Source organism: Cydia fagiglandana, chromosome 15 (assembly GCF_963556715.1).
Source record: "Cydia fagiglandana chromosome 15, ilCydFagi1.1, whole genome shotgun sequence".
In the NCBI taxonomy this organism is placed as follows: domain Eukaryota; kingdom Metazoa; phylum Arthropoda; class Insecta; order Lepidoptera; family Tortricidae; genus Cydia; species Cydia fagiglandana.
The window spans coordinates 1,443,359-1,457,036 of NC_085946.1; the positions used below are offsets into that span (position 1 = coordinate 1,443,359).

The following is a 13,678-nucleotide window of genomic DNA, read 5'->3' on the forward strand; positions in this document are numbered from 1 at the left end:
TTGATACGACACGACACCAGCTATTTCTTTTATTTGGTCTATATAGCTACGTCTTGGTCTGCCCCTGCCTCTCTTTCCTTCTATCTTGCCTTCTATGATGGTTTTAAAGAAGTTGTCGTGCCGTAACAAATGTCCAATCATTTTTCCCCGTCTGTTGTTGATGGTGTTCAATATCATCCTCTTCTCTTTCACTCTTCGTAATACCTCTTCGTTCGTTATCTTCTCCGTCCATTTTATACCTTCCATACGTCTCCAACACCACATTTCGAAAGCTTCCAGTCTTTTTCGGTCTCTCTGAGTCATAGTCCACGTTTCACTACCATAAAGTGCGATACTCCAAATATACACCTTAATCATCAACTTTTTGCTCTTACATGACAAACTAGATCTTAAGAGTTGCTTCTTCTGGTTAAACGCCTTTTTTGCCATGGCTATCCGTGTAACAATTTCTGGCGTACATCTGGAGTTCTTTGTAATTAAACTACCTAAATATTTAAAACAATCCACATTTTGTATGGGTATATTTTTGATCACTAATGGTGTATGCTGCCTATTGCATTTTGTAGTGGTAAGCGTTTTTGTTTTTTTGCAGTTGATACTCAAACCTAATTCATTAAATATTGTATCCATTGTTGATATTAGTTCTATTAGTTTATCTGTTGTTTCTGCAAATGCTGCGATATCGTCTGCGAACCGGATAAAGTGAATTGTTTCCCCATTAATTTTGACCCCACCCTTGTCAGCTTCTTTAATTTTCTTAATTGCGTACTCTATATATATGTTAAATATTAGTGGTGAAAGTGGGCACCCTTGTCTGACACCTTGCCTGATTCTTGCACTCCCGTTTTCCTCTCCAATCTCCACCCATGCTTCTTGCTCCTTATACAGTTGGTAAATAACTCTCCTATCTCTAAAATCCAGTCCGGCTTCTTTCAAAATACTCAACATTTGCCTCCAGTTGACTTTATCAAAGGCCTTCTCTAGATCGATAAATGCATATGCGTTTCAAGGCCAATATCTAGGCGCCTATCTACAACTAATCGAAGAGCTAGTATTGCTTCTCTGGTACCTTTATTTTCTCTGAATCCATATTGATCTGGTCCTATATAAGCTTCTGATATGGGTCTGATCCTATTTTGTATTATCTTTAGAAGAATTTTGCTCGCTTGTGAGACTAAACTAAGTGTCCTATGCTCTTCACAGAGAAGGGTGTTAGGTTTCTTTGGTAATGCTACAATTTTACTAATTTTAAAATCTTTAGGGATTTGACCAGTCAAATGAGTTAGTTTAGTAATTTGGAATATTTCTTCAACTATTGGTTCACAATTTGCATGCTTGATAAATTCAATGTGTATGTTGTCAATACCAGCTGCCTTACCATTTTGGATTCTGTTTAGTGCTTTGTCAAATTCATCCCGAAGTATTTCTGGCCCCAATTCATCCCCAGGTACCAGTTGTTCTTGCTCTATATCGCCTTCTGTCATTTCTTGTCCTTTGTACAAATCCTCCAAATATCCTACCCATCTGTTGACTATATCTATGTTATTTACTTTTGTGTTTCTTGTTCATACTCCGTATTATGTTGTACGCCTGGTCTAGTTTTCCTTTGTTCATTAATTTTTCTATTGCGTCGCACGTCTCAAACACCTCCTTTTCTTTCTCGGCCCTGCATTTTAATGTTATTTGATTGGTCAGTTTTTTGTATTCCTTTATACTGCCATCATCAGATTTATTTCTATATTTCCTTCTTTCTTTCTTTCTTTCTTTCTTCTGCTAGCCATAACGTTTTTAAATTCGCCTTTAGCGATATTTCCTCTGGCCCGCAGTCTAATAATTTGGCAAGCCATTTCTGTCAACAGAAAAGGGTCAAACACATTTTGGAAAAAGGTCAAGCACTACTGTGGACTTTTGTTGTGCTTGTGAGTTCATGATAATTTTTGAACCTTTTGTGAATTTATTTAAATTGTACCTACATAATTTAAAAATAAAAAATAAATAAAATAAAAAATAAAAATCATTTATTTCGGACCACAGAAATCCATAACAGGTTAGTAAACATGTACATGCAGAGCTTGTAATTTAGACTATGTTAGTACTTAATTTATTTGATACCTATCTACCTACTACATTTCATCATAGGGAGCTAAGGAACGGTGCAGGTTCGACCAGTGCTGCATATAGCGACTATCGAGCCTACCCGCTATCACACTCAGGATACTGTTGCTACTGTCAAGCACTCTGCGACGCGTCGCGGCGGCACGCTTTCTTATTGTAGCAGAGAAGCTGTCTACCTGCGCGTCCGCGAACATGCCTGACGCGCTGCAGAAGCGTGGCAGACGCAACAGCACCCTGAAGGCGTTGTTAAACTGAACCCGTAGGGCGCTGATCGATCTTTGCGAATAATTAGCCCACAGGCTGCAGCTATAAAGGGAGGTACAGTAGGCTCTAAAGAGTGTAATTTTGACCTGAGCTGTACAGCCTGTGAACCTATGTGCTATCATATTCGCTCTTATCGCCAGCGCCCTACGTTCCCTATCTATATCTGCATCGTCGCGCAAATTTTCATTGACTAAGTGGCCTAAATACTTGACACATGTCACTCGTTTAAGGGGAGTGCCATTTAGATATAGCGGTGGTACAACTGATGGACTTTTCGTCCCAGACTTAAAAACCATAAGTTCACTTTTAAGAGCATTATATCTGAGGCCATGTTCACATGCATATTTCTCACATAATTTTAACAATATTTCAAGCCCTCCCGGTGAGGGACTCAACAGCACCATGTCGTCCGCATAGCTTATATTATTCATACATACACCGCTAATATGACAGCCGACATGTATGCTGCTGAGTTCCTCGATGAGAGCATTTATGTACAGGTTGAAGAGCTTCGGAGACGTTCTCCCACCCTGTCTCACTCCGCACTCCAACCTGTATTCCTCTGACATGTCTTTTCCCCATCTGACAACATTAACTTGACACAAGTACCAACTCCTAAGTATATGCACAATATCCATAGGGACCCCCGCCTCTTCTAACTTGGCCCACAAGAGCTCATAGTTAACCAGATCGAACGCCTTGGAGAGATCCAGGAAACATGCATATATAGGAGTCTTCCTGTGTGTATAGTATTCGACGGTGTGCTTGAGGCTCAGTATCGCGCTCTCAGTAGATAGTTTGGGTCGAAACCCAAACTGCGCATCACTGATTTGTATATATCTATCCAGCTGAGCATCAAGCACCGCGTCAAACACTTTGGCCACCACAGTTGCTAGAGAAATTGGTCTATAATTGGCCAGCTTTAATTTATATGAGTGCGTGATACAACTATTACTGGGTAAGTGGATATCTTAGAGTAGGTAATAATCCGCGGCATACACAGCATAAACAAATTTTCTTTTCACATCACGTAATCAGATAATGGATTTTTCCTCCCTGCTAGGAGGGATCAAAGTGGCACTTTTCTGTCCAACGCCATTTCATTGCCAGTATGAAATATTAATATAATTAAATATGAACATCGTATGTACAGCCTGGCAAATAAGAGTAGAAATTAAAAAGTGGCAACACTGTAGTGTCAACACTAAGATTTTTTTATTTTCCTCATAGTTGATGTGATACTGCTTATGTGTCACGCGGTATCAAAATTATTTTGTCTTGGGTGTTAACACTTGAATCCCTCATTATGCTCAGGATTTTACTTTATTGTAGATTCCATTGCTTCATTCAGGATTCAATACATAATTCAAATTACATAACACAAACTACTATTTCTATTCATTGAACACCAATAAACAAAAACAAAATAATATTCCAGTCAGAATAAATTAGCGTTTAAACGGAAAATAAAATACAGCCAAGAATAACTTAAAGTGAGTTCGTCCAAAAAATTAAATTAAGCTGAAGCAATTCATTAAAAATAATAATATTAAATTTTTTCCTTTAAAAGAAATTAAAACTGAAAAACCGGGAGTCATTCATGCCTAGTAATTAATTCGGTACTTAACAACCAATCAAAGATCTCTTAAATCTCTCTCTTTCTCTTGTCTTCGAACCTTTTAAAGATTTTATGAGTTCCATTATCTAAAGTCCTTTAGAACTTATTGAGTTGAGATTTAGTCTTGGGTGATGGGTTTTTCTGTAACAGTTGAAATTTTTTTTGCGATAAATATTTCGTTTCTTGAAATCGCTGTAAATGTCGATATAAATATGATTTTGGATTGAGAACTCGTTTAATAGCATACGTTTTACAAACGTACAAGTATGTGCGTATAGAAAGAAATATTTGGTAATCCTACCACTGACTGCTAGACTATTAAATAAATAAATGGAGACTTCTGAATATATTTTCTTTTGTTTTGTAATGGCCTCATAGCTTTGTCTGTAGTGACCCTGTCTAGGAAACAGGAGGTTCCGGGTTCAAATCCTGGTAAGAGCATTTATTTGTGTATTCATCACAGATCTTTGTTCCTGAGATATTTTTGTTATAGAAAGGAATGCTTAAAACTTATTTCGTTTAAATTCCAAACCACATGGAAGAAATACCCTGGAAATATTTCACATAACAATCTTTTAACCATGTCATGTTCGTCCATTAAGAGAGCCATTTCAACAGTATTTTAAAAATACTTTCGACTCGCGACTTGGCTTTAAAAATAAAATATTGCATTTCAACAACTCTGTTTCAACTTTTTTGTTCGTACTTTTGTAATATTAGCCGAGAAAAAACAGGATGCAGCCACGGATGCGGGGCGTTCCAAAGGCTAGTTTTCCTTGGCTCGTCCTTACTCTTTTATGTTTTTTTTAATTCATAAAAATATTTTCTTTAAACATGAAAGAGATGACATTATACTTTCTGTCATTAGGCTCCAATAGTTTTGTCATAAAGCTCAAAGTATAGCAAGTAATTATTGTTCATCTGAGATATATTATAAAGTCAGCAATAAAATACACTGGCAAGCCAGCTATATTGTTAATGCACTCCAAATCTTATAAGGTCAAATACAATTATGCGGAAGTAATTCTGTCTGTCCTCTTCAAGCTGAGCCATCTCTATAGAGTAAGTTCTTCTTTTCGTGTCGAGGTTCCTTTTTCATGCGATGGATGCCCTATAGGCAGTGCCAGTAGTGTTGACAGCCCTGGCTGTCGCGTCCCTTAGATCCAGCTCCGAGCAGCAAGCTTATTATGGATCGCTTTATCCACATTTATCCACGTGATAAAACAACTGTCACTTTTTAACTCTGCGGGATAGAAAGGGACGGACACCGTTTTATCACGCTGTCACGTAGACAAATACGACTATCATATCCATATAGATGATAGTTTGCGTTGCAGTGTCGCTGGCACATTGAGTCGAGGGGCTACGAAGCAGTTCCCATTTGGCCATGTTTTGCTTACAGCGACCAACTTGGGACCTAAAGTTGATTAAGTTCATCTCCCAGGGAAGGACTCGTCTTTCAAAATAGAGGTAGTCGCGGCCAAAAGCTATTTTAAATACCTACATTATATAAAAATCTTAAAGCCACTTCGTACAAAACCTCAAATAGATCCCAAAATCGTAATACATTTCACCAAATGTTTAATTAGTCCCTTTGTTCCTTTCCCGCCAACATTAAAATGCATTCATTAGAGTTAAAAAGGTTTTTCAGTCGCAATAAAGCCTTAGATTCCCCACTAGTTGCGGACATCCTGCTCAGCATTTCGGCCCACGGGGAGTAATGAAAAAGTTGGAAGCCAAAAACTACTCTGCCGCAATGAAATGGTTTTAAGTTCCAAGAAATTTTAGCTTTTCTGGTGTGTATTTTAAAGAATTCACGCTGTTTCATGGAATACTCTAATTTCAAGTTGGAAATATGAATTACTTGTCATAATTTTATTTTGGTACAGGATTATCCTTTGGTGATTATTGTCTTACATTACACGTGTTAATATTGCTAGAAATAACAGTTAATTTTTCCATAGTGCTCTTATCTGTTTAAAATTTACAACAAGAAACTATATATATGATATAAGTAAAGGTTTTATTGTGTTTTTTGCTCTAGACAAAGGCAAAATGGACTAACTTTTAGATCAAATCTTCATACAATTACCTTTACACGCTGTCCATTAATACTCTGCTTGCTTTTTAATATGATATCCTTTTGCTTTAAAATCAATGTCTAGGGCAACAATTTCAGGAAGTCAAGTAACGAAATTTAGGAGGGTTGAAATTGAAACGAGGAATAGATCGGAAGCAACTTAATTATAAATCTATTTGAAGATACTTGAGATCGGCTGCCCTTGATTAAATTTATTAAGTTTCTTGTGTGAAATAGTTTTTCACCGCACCATCTCATAAAAGCTTTCTGTATACTTCAAAAACTCATGACAAAAATTCATGCACAAGGATGGCAAAGTAATATAGGTGTGAATGTAGTCTATAGTCTAGTAGCTCTTACTTGCTCATTAAATTTATGTCAGAAGGCCTATTATGGATGGCTTTATCCACGTGACAAAATATCCGTCACTTTAACAGAGCGCGATTGTAAGTGACGGATACCGTTTTATCACGCTGTCACGGAGATAAGAACGACCTTCATATCCGTACGGGTGCATTATTTATTTAAACTTTATTGCACAAAATATATACAACAATGTACAAATGGCGGACTTAATGCCAAATGGCATTCTTTACCAGTCAACCATAGGACCAAACAGAGATATCTACAATTGGTGCAGAGTGCAGAGAGAGAAATATACCTATTGAGTGAAATAAAAAAAAAGCAAACCATGAAATATTCAATACGGCGAGCAATTTAAAAAGATCCGGAAAACAAGTTCCTAATTTTCTCAATGCTATGTGATTACATAGCAGATGAACCAAATACACTTTAAAGTTTAAACCTCCGCGAACAGCGCCAATCTCGTATATAAAGGTAAAGAGCCACTTAGAGCTACTAACTCGCTGTATCTAACTTTTATTAGAATTCTTAGCAGTCCAATAACCTCACACTTGACTTGCGATGGGGAAACAGGAGAGGAAAAAAACGGCGTCTGATCAAGTGGAAAATTACTTGAAAGCAGTACCTCTTGAAATAAGAACGTACGGTTAGGAAAGACGCAGTGCGGCATATGGCTAACACGTTAATAATTAGTAACATTTTGATTAGAGACATCTAAATCAAAACTAATGTTATAAATGAGAAAGGTCTGTCTGATATCTCTTAGCGCTTAAAACGCGGAACTGATTTAGACAAAATTTTACATGCGAATGCTTGGACTCCTGAGAAAAGACATAAAATAGTTTTGATTCCGAAATTCAACCCTTAAAACGGTGAAAGGGGATTAAAATTTCGTATTGGGATTGAGTTATTTTTTGAGTGAGGGAATTTAATCTTGATAGAACGACATAACGTTATATATAACGTCGGATGACTCTGAATTTTAAAAAGGAACGCTAAAATCACATTTCTTTTGAAAAAAAATATGGAAAGGGAAAGGAATGGAAATGATTTATTATTTTGCGACTTGAAATTCTGATCTCATCTTGAATGTTGAAAGGCAGTGTTAGAATAAAAAAATATATACCTAAAACACTTATTCGCATCATGATGTACATATTTTATGTTTAAGAAAACCGGGTTTGCCACAGGGAGCAACGCTGTGTCCCGCATCTTATGGAATGGCAGTGTAACGCTATGGACGGTTCTTTTTTAGCTCATTCGATTATTTAGGAAGCGGAAAATATGTCCCCATTGTCGTGCCAGTGAACGATCCGCTTGATCTGGCAATGTTGGCAGCGAATTCAATTCTGCGTGCTGAGGATTGGCTTTCCAAAATGAGGTTATAAGGAAATATATAAGGAAAAGTCGTGAAATGAAGAAATGATGACTTAATGAGTTTCTTAAATATGTTATAGCAGTATAATTAGGTACGAAAAGTGTATTAATCGATCACCAGAACATATTTCAGTGCAGAATTTACAATTGATATAACAGTATTGTCAAAATGTTATTTGAATAGAAATAGAAATACATAAACCGCAATTAAAATCTTGCGAATATGATTTTTAGTATCAAAATAAATAAAAATCTACATTTACGTTTTTACTACTTACACATGACACATACACAATATTACAATGCACATAATTATTTAGTACTATTCATAGAAAATATTACCCGAAAATAGGACCCGGGTATGTCCTTAAACTGCGTCCAGGACCCGGGTATGTCCTTAAACCACGTCCAAGACCACCGGTGGACGGGCAGCAGCGTCCCTCAAATTCGGTGTACTCGACTGCGATCGCCAACCCGCCTGCCAAGCGTGGCGATTATGGCATTCACCCCCCAAAAAAGGGGGAGGCCTATGTTCAGCAGTGGACGTCTTATGGCTGAGATGATGATGATGATGATAGAAAATATCATTTTCTTATAAACAACTTATAATATCCCACTTTCACGTATATTTTTCCCTAAGCACCCTTCTCAACAACTTTCCAGAAGGATTTTTCGGAAGACTATCTAAGAAAACTACATCTTTTAATCTTTTGAACTTTGCTACTCGTGTTGCTACGAAACTCTTTATATCCTCTTCGTCTCCTTTATGCCCATCTTTTAAAACTATAAAGGCCTTTGGTGCTTCTCCTGTTCTTTCATCAGGTATACCAACTACTCCAGCATCCAATACTGATGGGTGTTCTTTCAATACACTTTCTAGTTCTGCTGGCGGTACTTGGAGCCCCTTTACCTGAAATGTGTTTAATTGTTTACAAATCTTTAAACTTTTTATTCGTTTTGATACGAGTAACGTGAACGTACTTTTGCATGTTGATTTTTAGTACATTAGAGGGATTAAAGATAATAATAATTTATTGCATCCCACAAACAGTAATGTGTACAATACTTAAATATATAATTTGTTGAAGATTACACTCTACTTTAGAAATAACATACATATGTGTAACTAAAATGTGGACATTCTTATTTTATACCTCTGGTGTCGAATGATGTTCCATTTGGTAGGGCTTAGTTTAAAGAAAATAATAGAAGTGATGTATTTTACCGTATTTTTATTACTTAAATGTAACATTTCTAAATAAATAAATACTGAACTTCCAAAAATGTCTATAAACATTTTACGTGACAGCTACTCTACCTATATAAATTAATAGTCATAGGGACCATCATTCGACAGGCGAGGTATAGTATATCTATTTAGTCATCCAGTACCTACATAACATGTAGGTATGTTATGGATATTAGTGTTGACCCGTTTGTGTAATTGAATATTAGTGTTGACATAAAAAAATGCCTTAATTCAAATTATCTTTGCGGATAAAACATTACGTTCTGCGTGCAATAATCGCTTATCTGATACTTATATTTTTTATTATCTGTAATACCAGTAAACAGCGGAAATAGTAGATTAAACAACAAGGACATAAAGTAATCTATTAAATCCAAGGCCAAAGTTTGAAAAGCAGCATTAAGTAATCTACTAAAGTGCGAAATCTTTACGTAAAGACATTTCCGAGCGTCTTATACTCGTAGATGCGTCTGGTGACCAGAGGGCTGGCAGCTACTTCGGCCAGAGACTAATTCTGGCCATCCAACGAGGTAACGCTGCCAGTCTACTGGGCACCATAACAGATGACAGCGACCAAGGCAGCATTTTTTAACTAAGTTTATTTATAAGATTATTTTAAGTTTTATATTGCATGTAGTTTAGTTTTATTATTGTTTAGTTTGTATTTTTATGTCCCAATAAAGTCTCAGTATATGTACTAATCAAGTTTAAAACTTAAATTTGTAAACTGACCTTAATAAGTTCTTTAAGCCTATCAGATATAGTAACAGCGCCATGTTCGTCTATAGAAGCTACGTCTCCGCTTCTAAACCAGCCTTGTTCATCTATAACGTTCCTTGTGGCTTCTGGGTTGTCTCTGTATCCGTTCATTACTTGAGGCCCTCGGATCAAGAGCTCTCCAACCTGTTTATTATTATTTAATATATGTGTTACCTTTTTACCTCCTTGTTTTACAATTGCAAAGTTAAAAAATTGTTTATTAAGGATTCATGCTTACTAGTAGCTATACCTATATCTAGCTTTAAAGTTTCATTGTATGACATCAGTAACTTATTCACTATTTAGGTATGTTACAACAACTGGCAAGCAAAGTATAAGTAGGGAATTTATTTATATTAGACTCCATTTTAATTCTAAAAACTGGATCGTAATAGAACTTTTACATAACAAATAAATTCAATTATAAAATTTTAATTGTAAATTTGACGGCCTAATGATGTTAAAATCAAACCTCATTTGGTCCAAGATTCCTCATTTCTGAATCAACTATCCTTAATTCGGTATTAGGGATCGCGAAACCCGCTGTCATATAATTAGTTGAACCCGGAGCAGTTGTTGATACTAGCGGCGACGTCTCAGTTAAACCATACAAATGGATAAAGTTAATATCAGGCTGAAATCACGAAAACTTCATTAAATACTAAGTCTGTTTAATGTACATGATTCAGGGGATAATGTATATATCGTTGTGATAAAAAAGTAAGTTGATTTATTATATTAATTAGTTACCTTGCACTTATCCATGAATCTATCTATATCTAGTTTTGGTAAAGGTGCTGCTCCAGAAACTGCTCTTTCTACATAAGCTAGGTGTTCTTTTTTAGATTCTGGATGTGACCCCAAAAATAATACTGAAAAAATCATACAAATCATAGTTATTGTAATGAAATATGTAATAAACATTACTAAAATATCAACATCAAGAACGTTTAAACATATGTAAGTATGTTTCATTCTTACCGATGGGAGGAACTATGTACAGCAAGCTAATTTTGTGGTTTTTCAAAGTTGATAGAAATGTATTAGGCTGGAATTTGGGCAAAGTAACTATTTTGGCTCCTATAGATAATTTGTGAAGTGTAATTATTCCTAAGCCATAAATGTGGTAGAACGGTAGCACCGCTATTATAGAGTCTTGGAATGAAGCTGAAAATTTAACAACAGTTGGATTAGTTTATGTATTATTAAATGTTATATTTTCCTCCACTTAAACTAGTGTTTGTTTAAAGCTTTTAAGAATGTGCGAAACAAAACTGAATTATTCGTCCAAATCATGGCCTACAATTTCAACTTTAATCAACAAGTAAACCTCCAGTTCAATAAATCATGTTAATAATAAACACACCAGACCTGTAGTATCACGATATTGTTTAACTCCTTCAACATCAGCCTGTACACAATTTGTGACTATATTCCTTTGCGTCAGTTCTACACCTTTAGGTAGACCTGTTGTACCACTAGAATATGGCAGTATGGCCACATCATCAGCAGTCTTCTTCACATCATTAAGAAAACTATGATTTACATCTGTAGTCAACTCTTTAAATGAAATAGTATTAGGAACAAAGCTACCATTTTCTGTTATACATATAACTGGAATGTTCATTTTGGCCAATTTTAACGACTCTCTGATGACATTAACAGTGTCTATGTTACCAATTATGATTTTAGGTTTAGAGAGTAGAAGTTGTCTTTGTACTTCATCTGAAAACAAACAATAAGTAGATTTCAGTTATTTTTCTGTCGCCATCTGCAAGATATTCTATTTTAATCTTCGTGATAAGAACTACCGGTTTAACCTTGTCTATTTATTTGGCCACTTCTTTGAGGCTAATTTGAAATATTGTATTATTTTTGTCCCATATATTTATTATAATTGAGATATTTTACAAACAGTTATCATTCTAAAATACGAATAAGTTACGAGTATGTGTAATACCTAACGCACAAAGTAACTTAGTTAATACAAAACTAGTTTTTTTTTTAAGTTTATAGAAAATATGATTTATGGAGGCATACTTACGAGGTGTATATATAGGGTTGACAGTTGTCAACTCAGCACCTGCTGTCAATATTCCTACTATAGCTATAACATACTCTGGCGAATTTGGCATCATAGTACAAATGACGTCGCCATCTCTTACTCCCAGTTTGGTACGAAGTTGTGATGCAAAGTTTCGGGAATATTTGTAAAGTCGATGGTACGTGTATGAACGATTTGTCAACCCACAAATCTGTTGAAAATCAAGAATATTAACAATTGATTAATTTTTTCTAACAAATTATAAGGCACAGCACTAATAATAGTAATTGACAAGAGGTTATCACCTAATAAACACATTAACTTATTTATTCATATATTTGTACCTGTGGTCTGACAAGAAATAATTTCTTTTTCTATTTCAGGCAAAAAATCCGCAACACAATCAGGCAAAAACTTATCAGCAACATCATTAAAGGCGGCATTCGCCCCAAAAAGGCAGCCGCCATTCTTGTGACGTCATAACTGCAGTGCCATAATATGATAAACAAATAAACATCAAATGTGCAGTGCAAACTTTTTCGCCTTTGTTACCCCATACAAGAAAATTTTGCGACTCTCTGTATGCAACATTAGTATAGTAATCGTTTTTAAGTTTTTAGTGTAAGTACGTAACTAACATTTTATGAGCCACGACGTTAATTTAGTTACCACTTGGTTTATGGAGCAACCGACTAAATTAGTATTATATCTATTTTCAAGCTCTGACAAATTGTCAATTCATACCGTCGCGATTTTATCTGACCACCTCTCCAGATTTTCCCAAACATGTTCCACGACAGTTCTGTTCGGGATCTCGACTTCCTTGTACGGGGAGTTGACGATGTTGTCAGACGTCCATACGGACTGATTCCTGGACAAAACTGAGAGGTTCTGCCGCGATATCAGTCTTCTGGCGGTTCTGGATAGAGCTGATGCCATGGCAAAGGCTTCTGAAAAAAAAAGTCTTTATTCGAGTATTATATGACCTATACGAGTAAAGGTATCCCAAGGAAGGGGATTTAAATCTTCTCGAACAGTAGTGTAGAGAGAGCCAGCGTAGCTTTAATTGACGTTCACTTGAAAAATAAACTACGAGTATCATTATCCTTATCTTTATAACTTTGCTATTCCGCTAAATAAAGCTTCCTTTATAAAATACATATTTCATGTCTAATGTGATTTTTTTTTACTTTGTAGAATTAAAAAGCAATAATTTTCTAGTAATTGTTACAAACATACAAATACCCGTACAAAATGTTAACATATTTAAAAGACTAAATTCTTTACTGGTCATTGAATTTTTTTAAAATTCGGTATAGCCTGTATATAGGTAACCATTAATCGTTTTTCTCGTTATGTGACACAAGACAAAATACCTAATAATTAGTGTGAAAAGCTATCAAAGTGTCAAATTACTTAATTCATTCAAAAGATACCTACGTGATAATTATTATAGTAAGTATTTAAAAAATTGTCTCTAGTCACCTAAGGTACCTATTTAACTGTTAAAGAACGTTATTTTGTATGTACTTAATGATTGCTAATAAAAACATGGTAAAGAACCTTGAAAACAAAGAAATTTAATTCCAACACACGTGATAAGCAACAGTCACAAAACTGAATCAATAAAACGACATCAAAGATCAAAGCGGCGAGAATTTGTCGAAAGATAACGCTATAACGGCTCGGTTTTGACGAGAATGGGTGCTTTCAAATTGGCGGGAAAAATCACACCGCCAATAATTGTCAGCTCATACATTGTCGTGAGGTATTACAGGTACCGGCCTATTTACGTTAGGTATTCCTGAT

General features: G+C 35.5%; 1 protein-coding gene across 1 annotated transcript; it reads right to left on the bottom strand.

Annotated features, from left to right (window-relative positions):
- Positions 1-8,434: 8,434 nt before the first annotated feature.
- Positions 8,435-12,825, bottom strand: LOC134671065 (uncharacterized). The gene is made up of 8 exons (XM_063528848.1): positions 12,614-12,825; positions 11,870-12,080; positions 11,197-11,550; positions 10,807-10,992; positions 10,576-10,697; positions 10,298-10,459; positions 9,799-9,969; positions 8,435-8,727 (listed from the first exon to the last, which is right to left on the bottom strand). The coding sequence occupies exons 1-8, from the start codon at positions 12,806-12,808 to the stop codon at positions 8,437-8,439; spliced, it is 1,692 nt and encodes a 563-aa protein (XP_063384918.1). The 5' UTR covers positions 12,809-12,825; the 3' UTR covers positions 8,435-8,436.
- Between the last annotated feature and the right edge of the window lie 853 nt (positions 12,826-13,678).

What these genes read in the sequence shown, in the direction of transcription:
- LOC134671065 (XM_063528848.1), bottom strand. Translation starts at nt 12,808, where the DNA reads ATGGCATCAGCTCTATCCAGAACCGCCAGAAGACTGATATCGCGGCAG. An exon ending in CAACCCTATATATACACCTC is followed by an intron (nt 11,551 to 11,869) that starts GTAAGTATGCCT and finishes GTTTGTTTTCAG; the next exon opens with ATGAAGTACAAAGACAACTT. An exon ending in GATTCATGGATAAGTGCAAG is followed by an intron (nt 10,460 to 10,575) that starts GTAACTAATTAA and finishes TCGTGATTTCAG; the next exon opens with CCTGATATTAACTTTATCCA.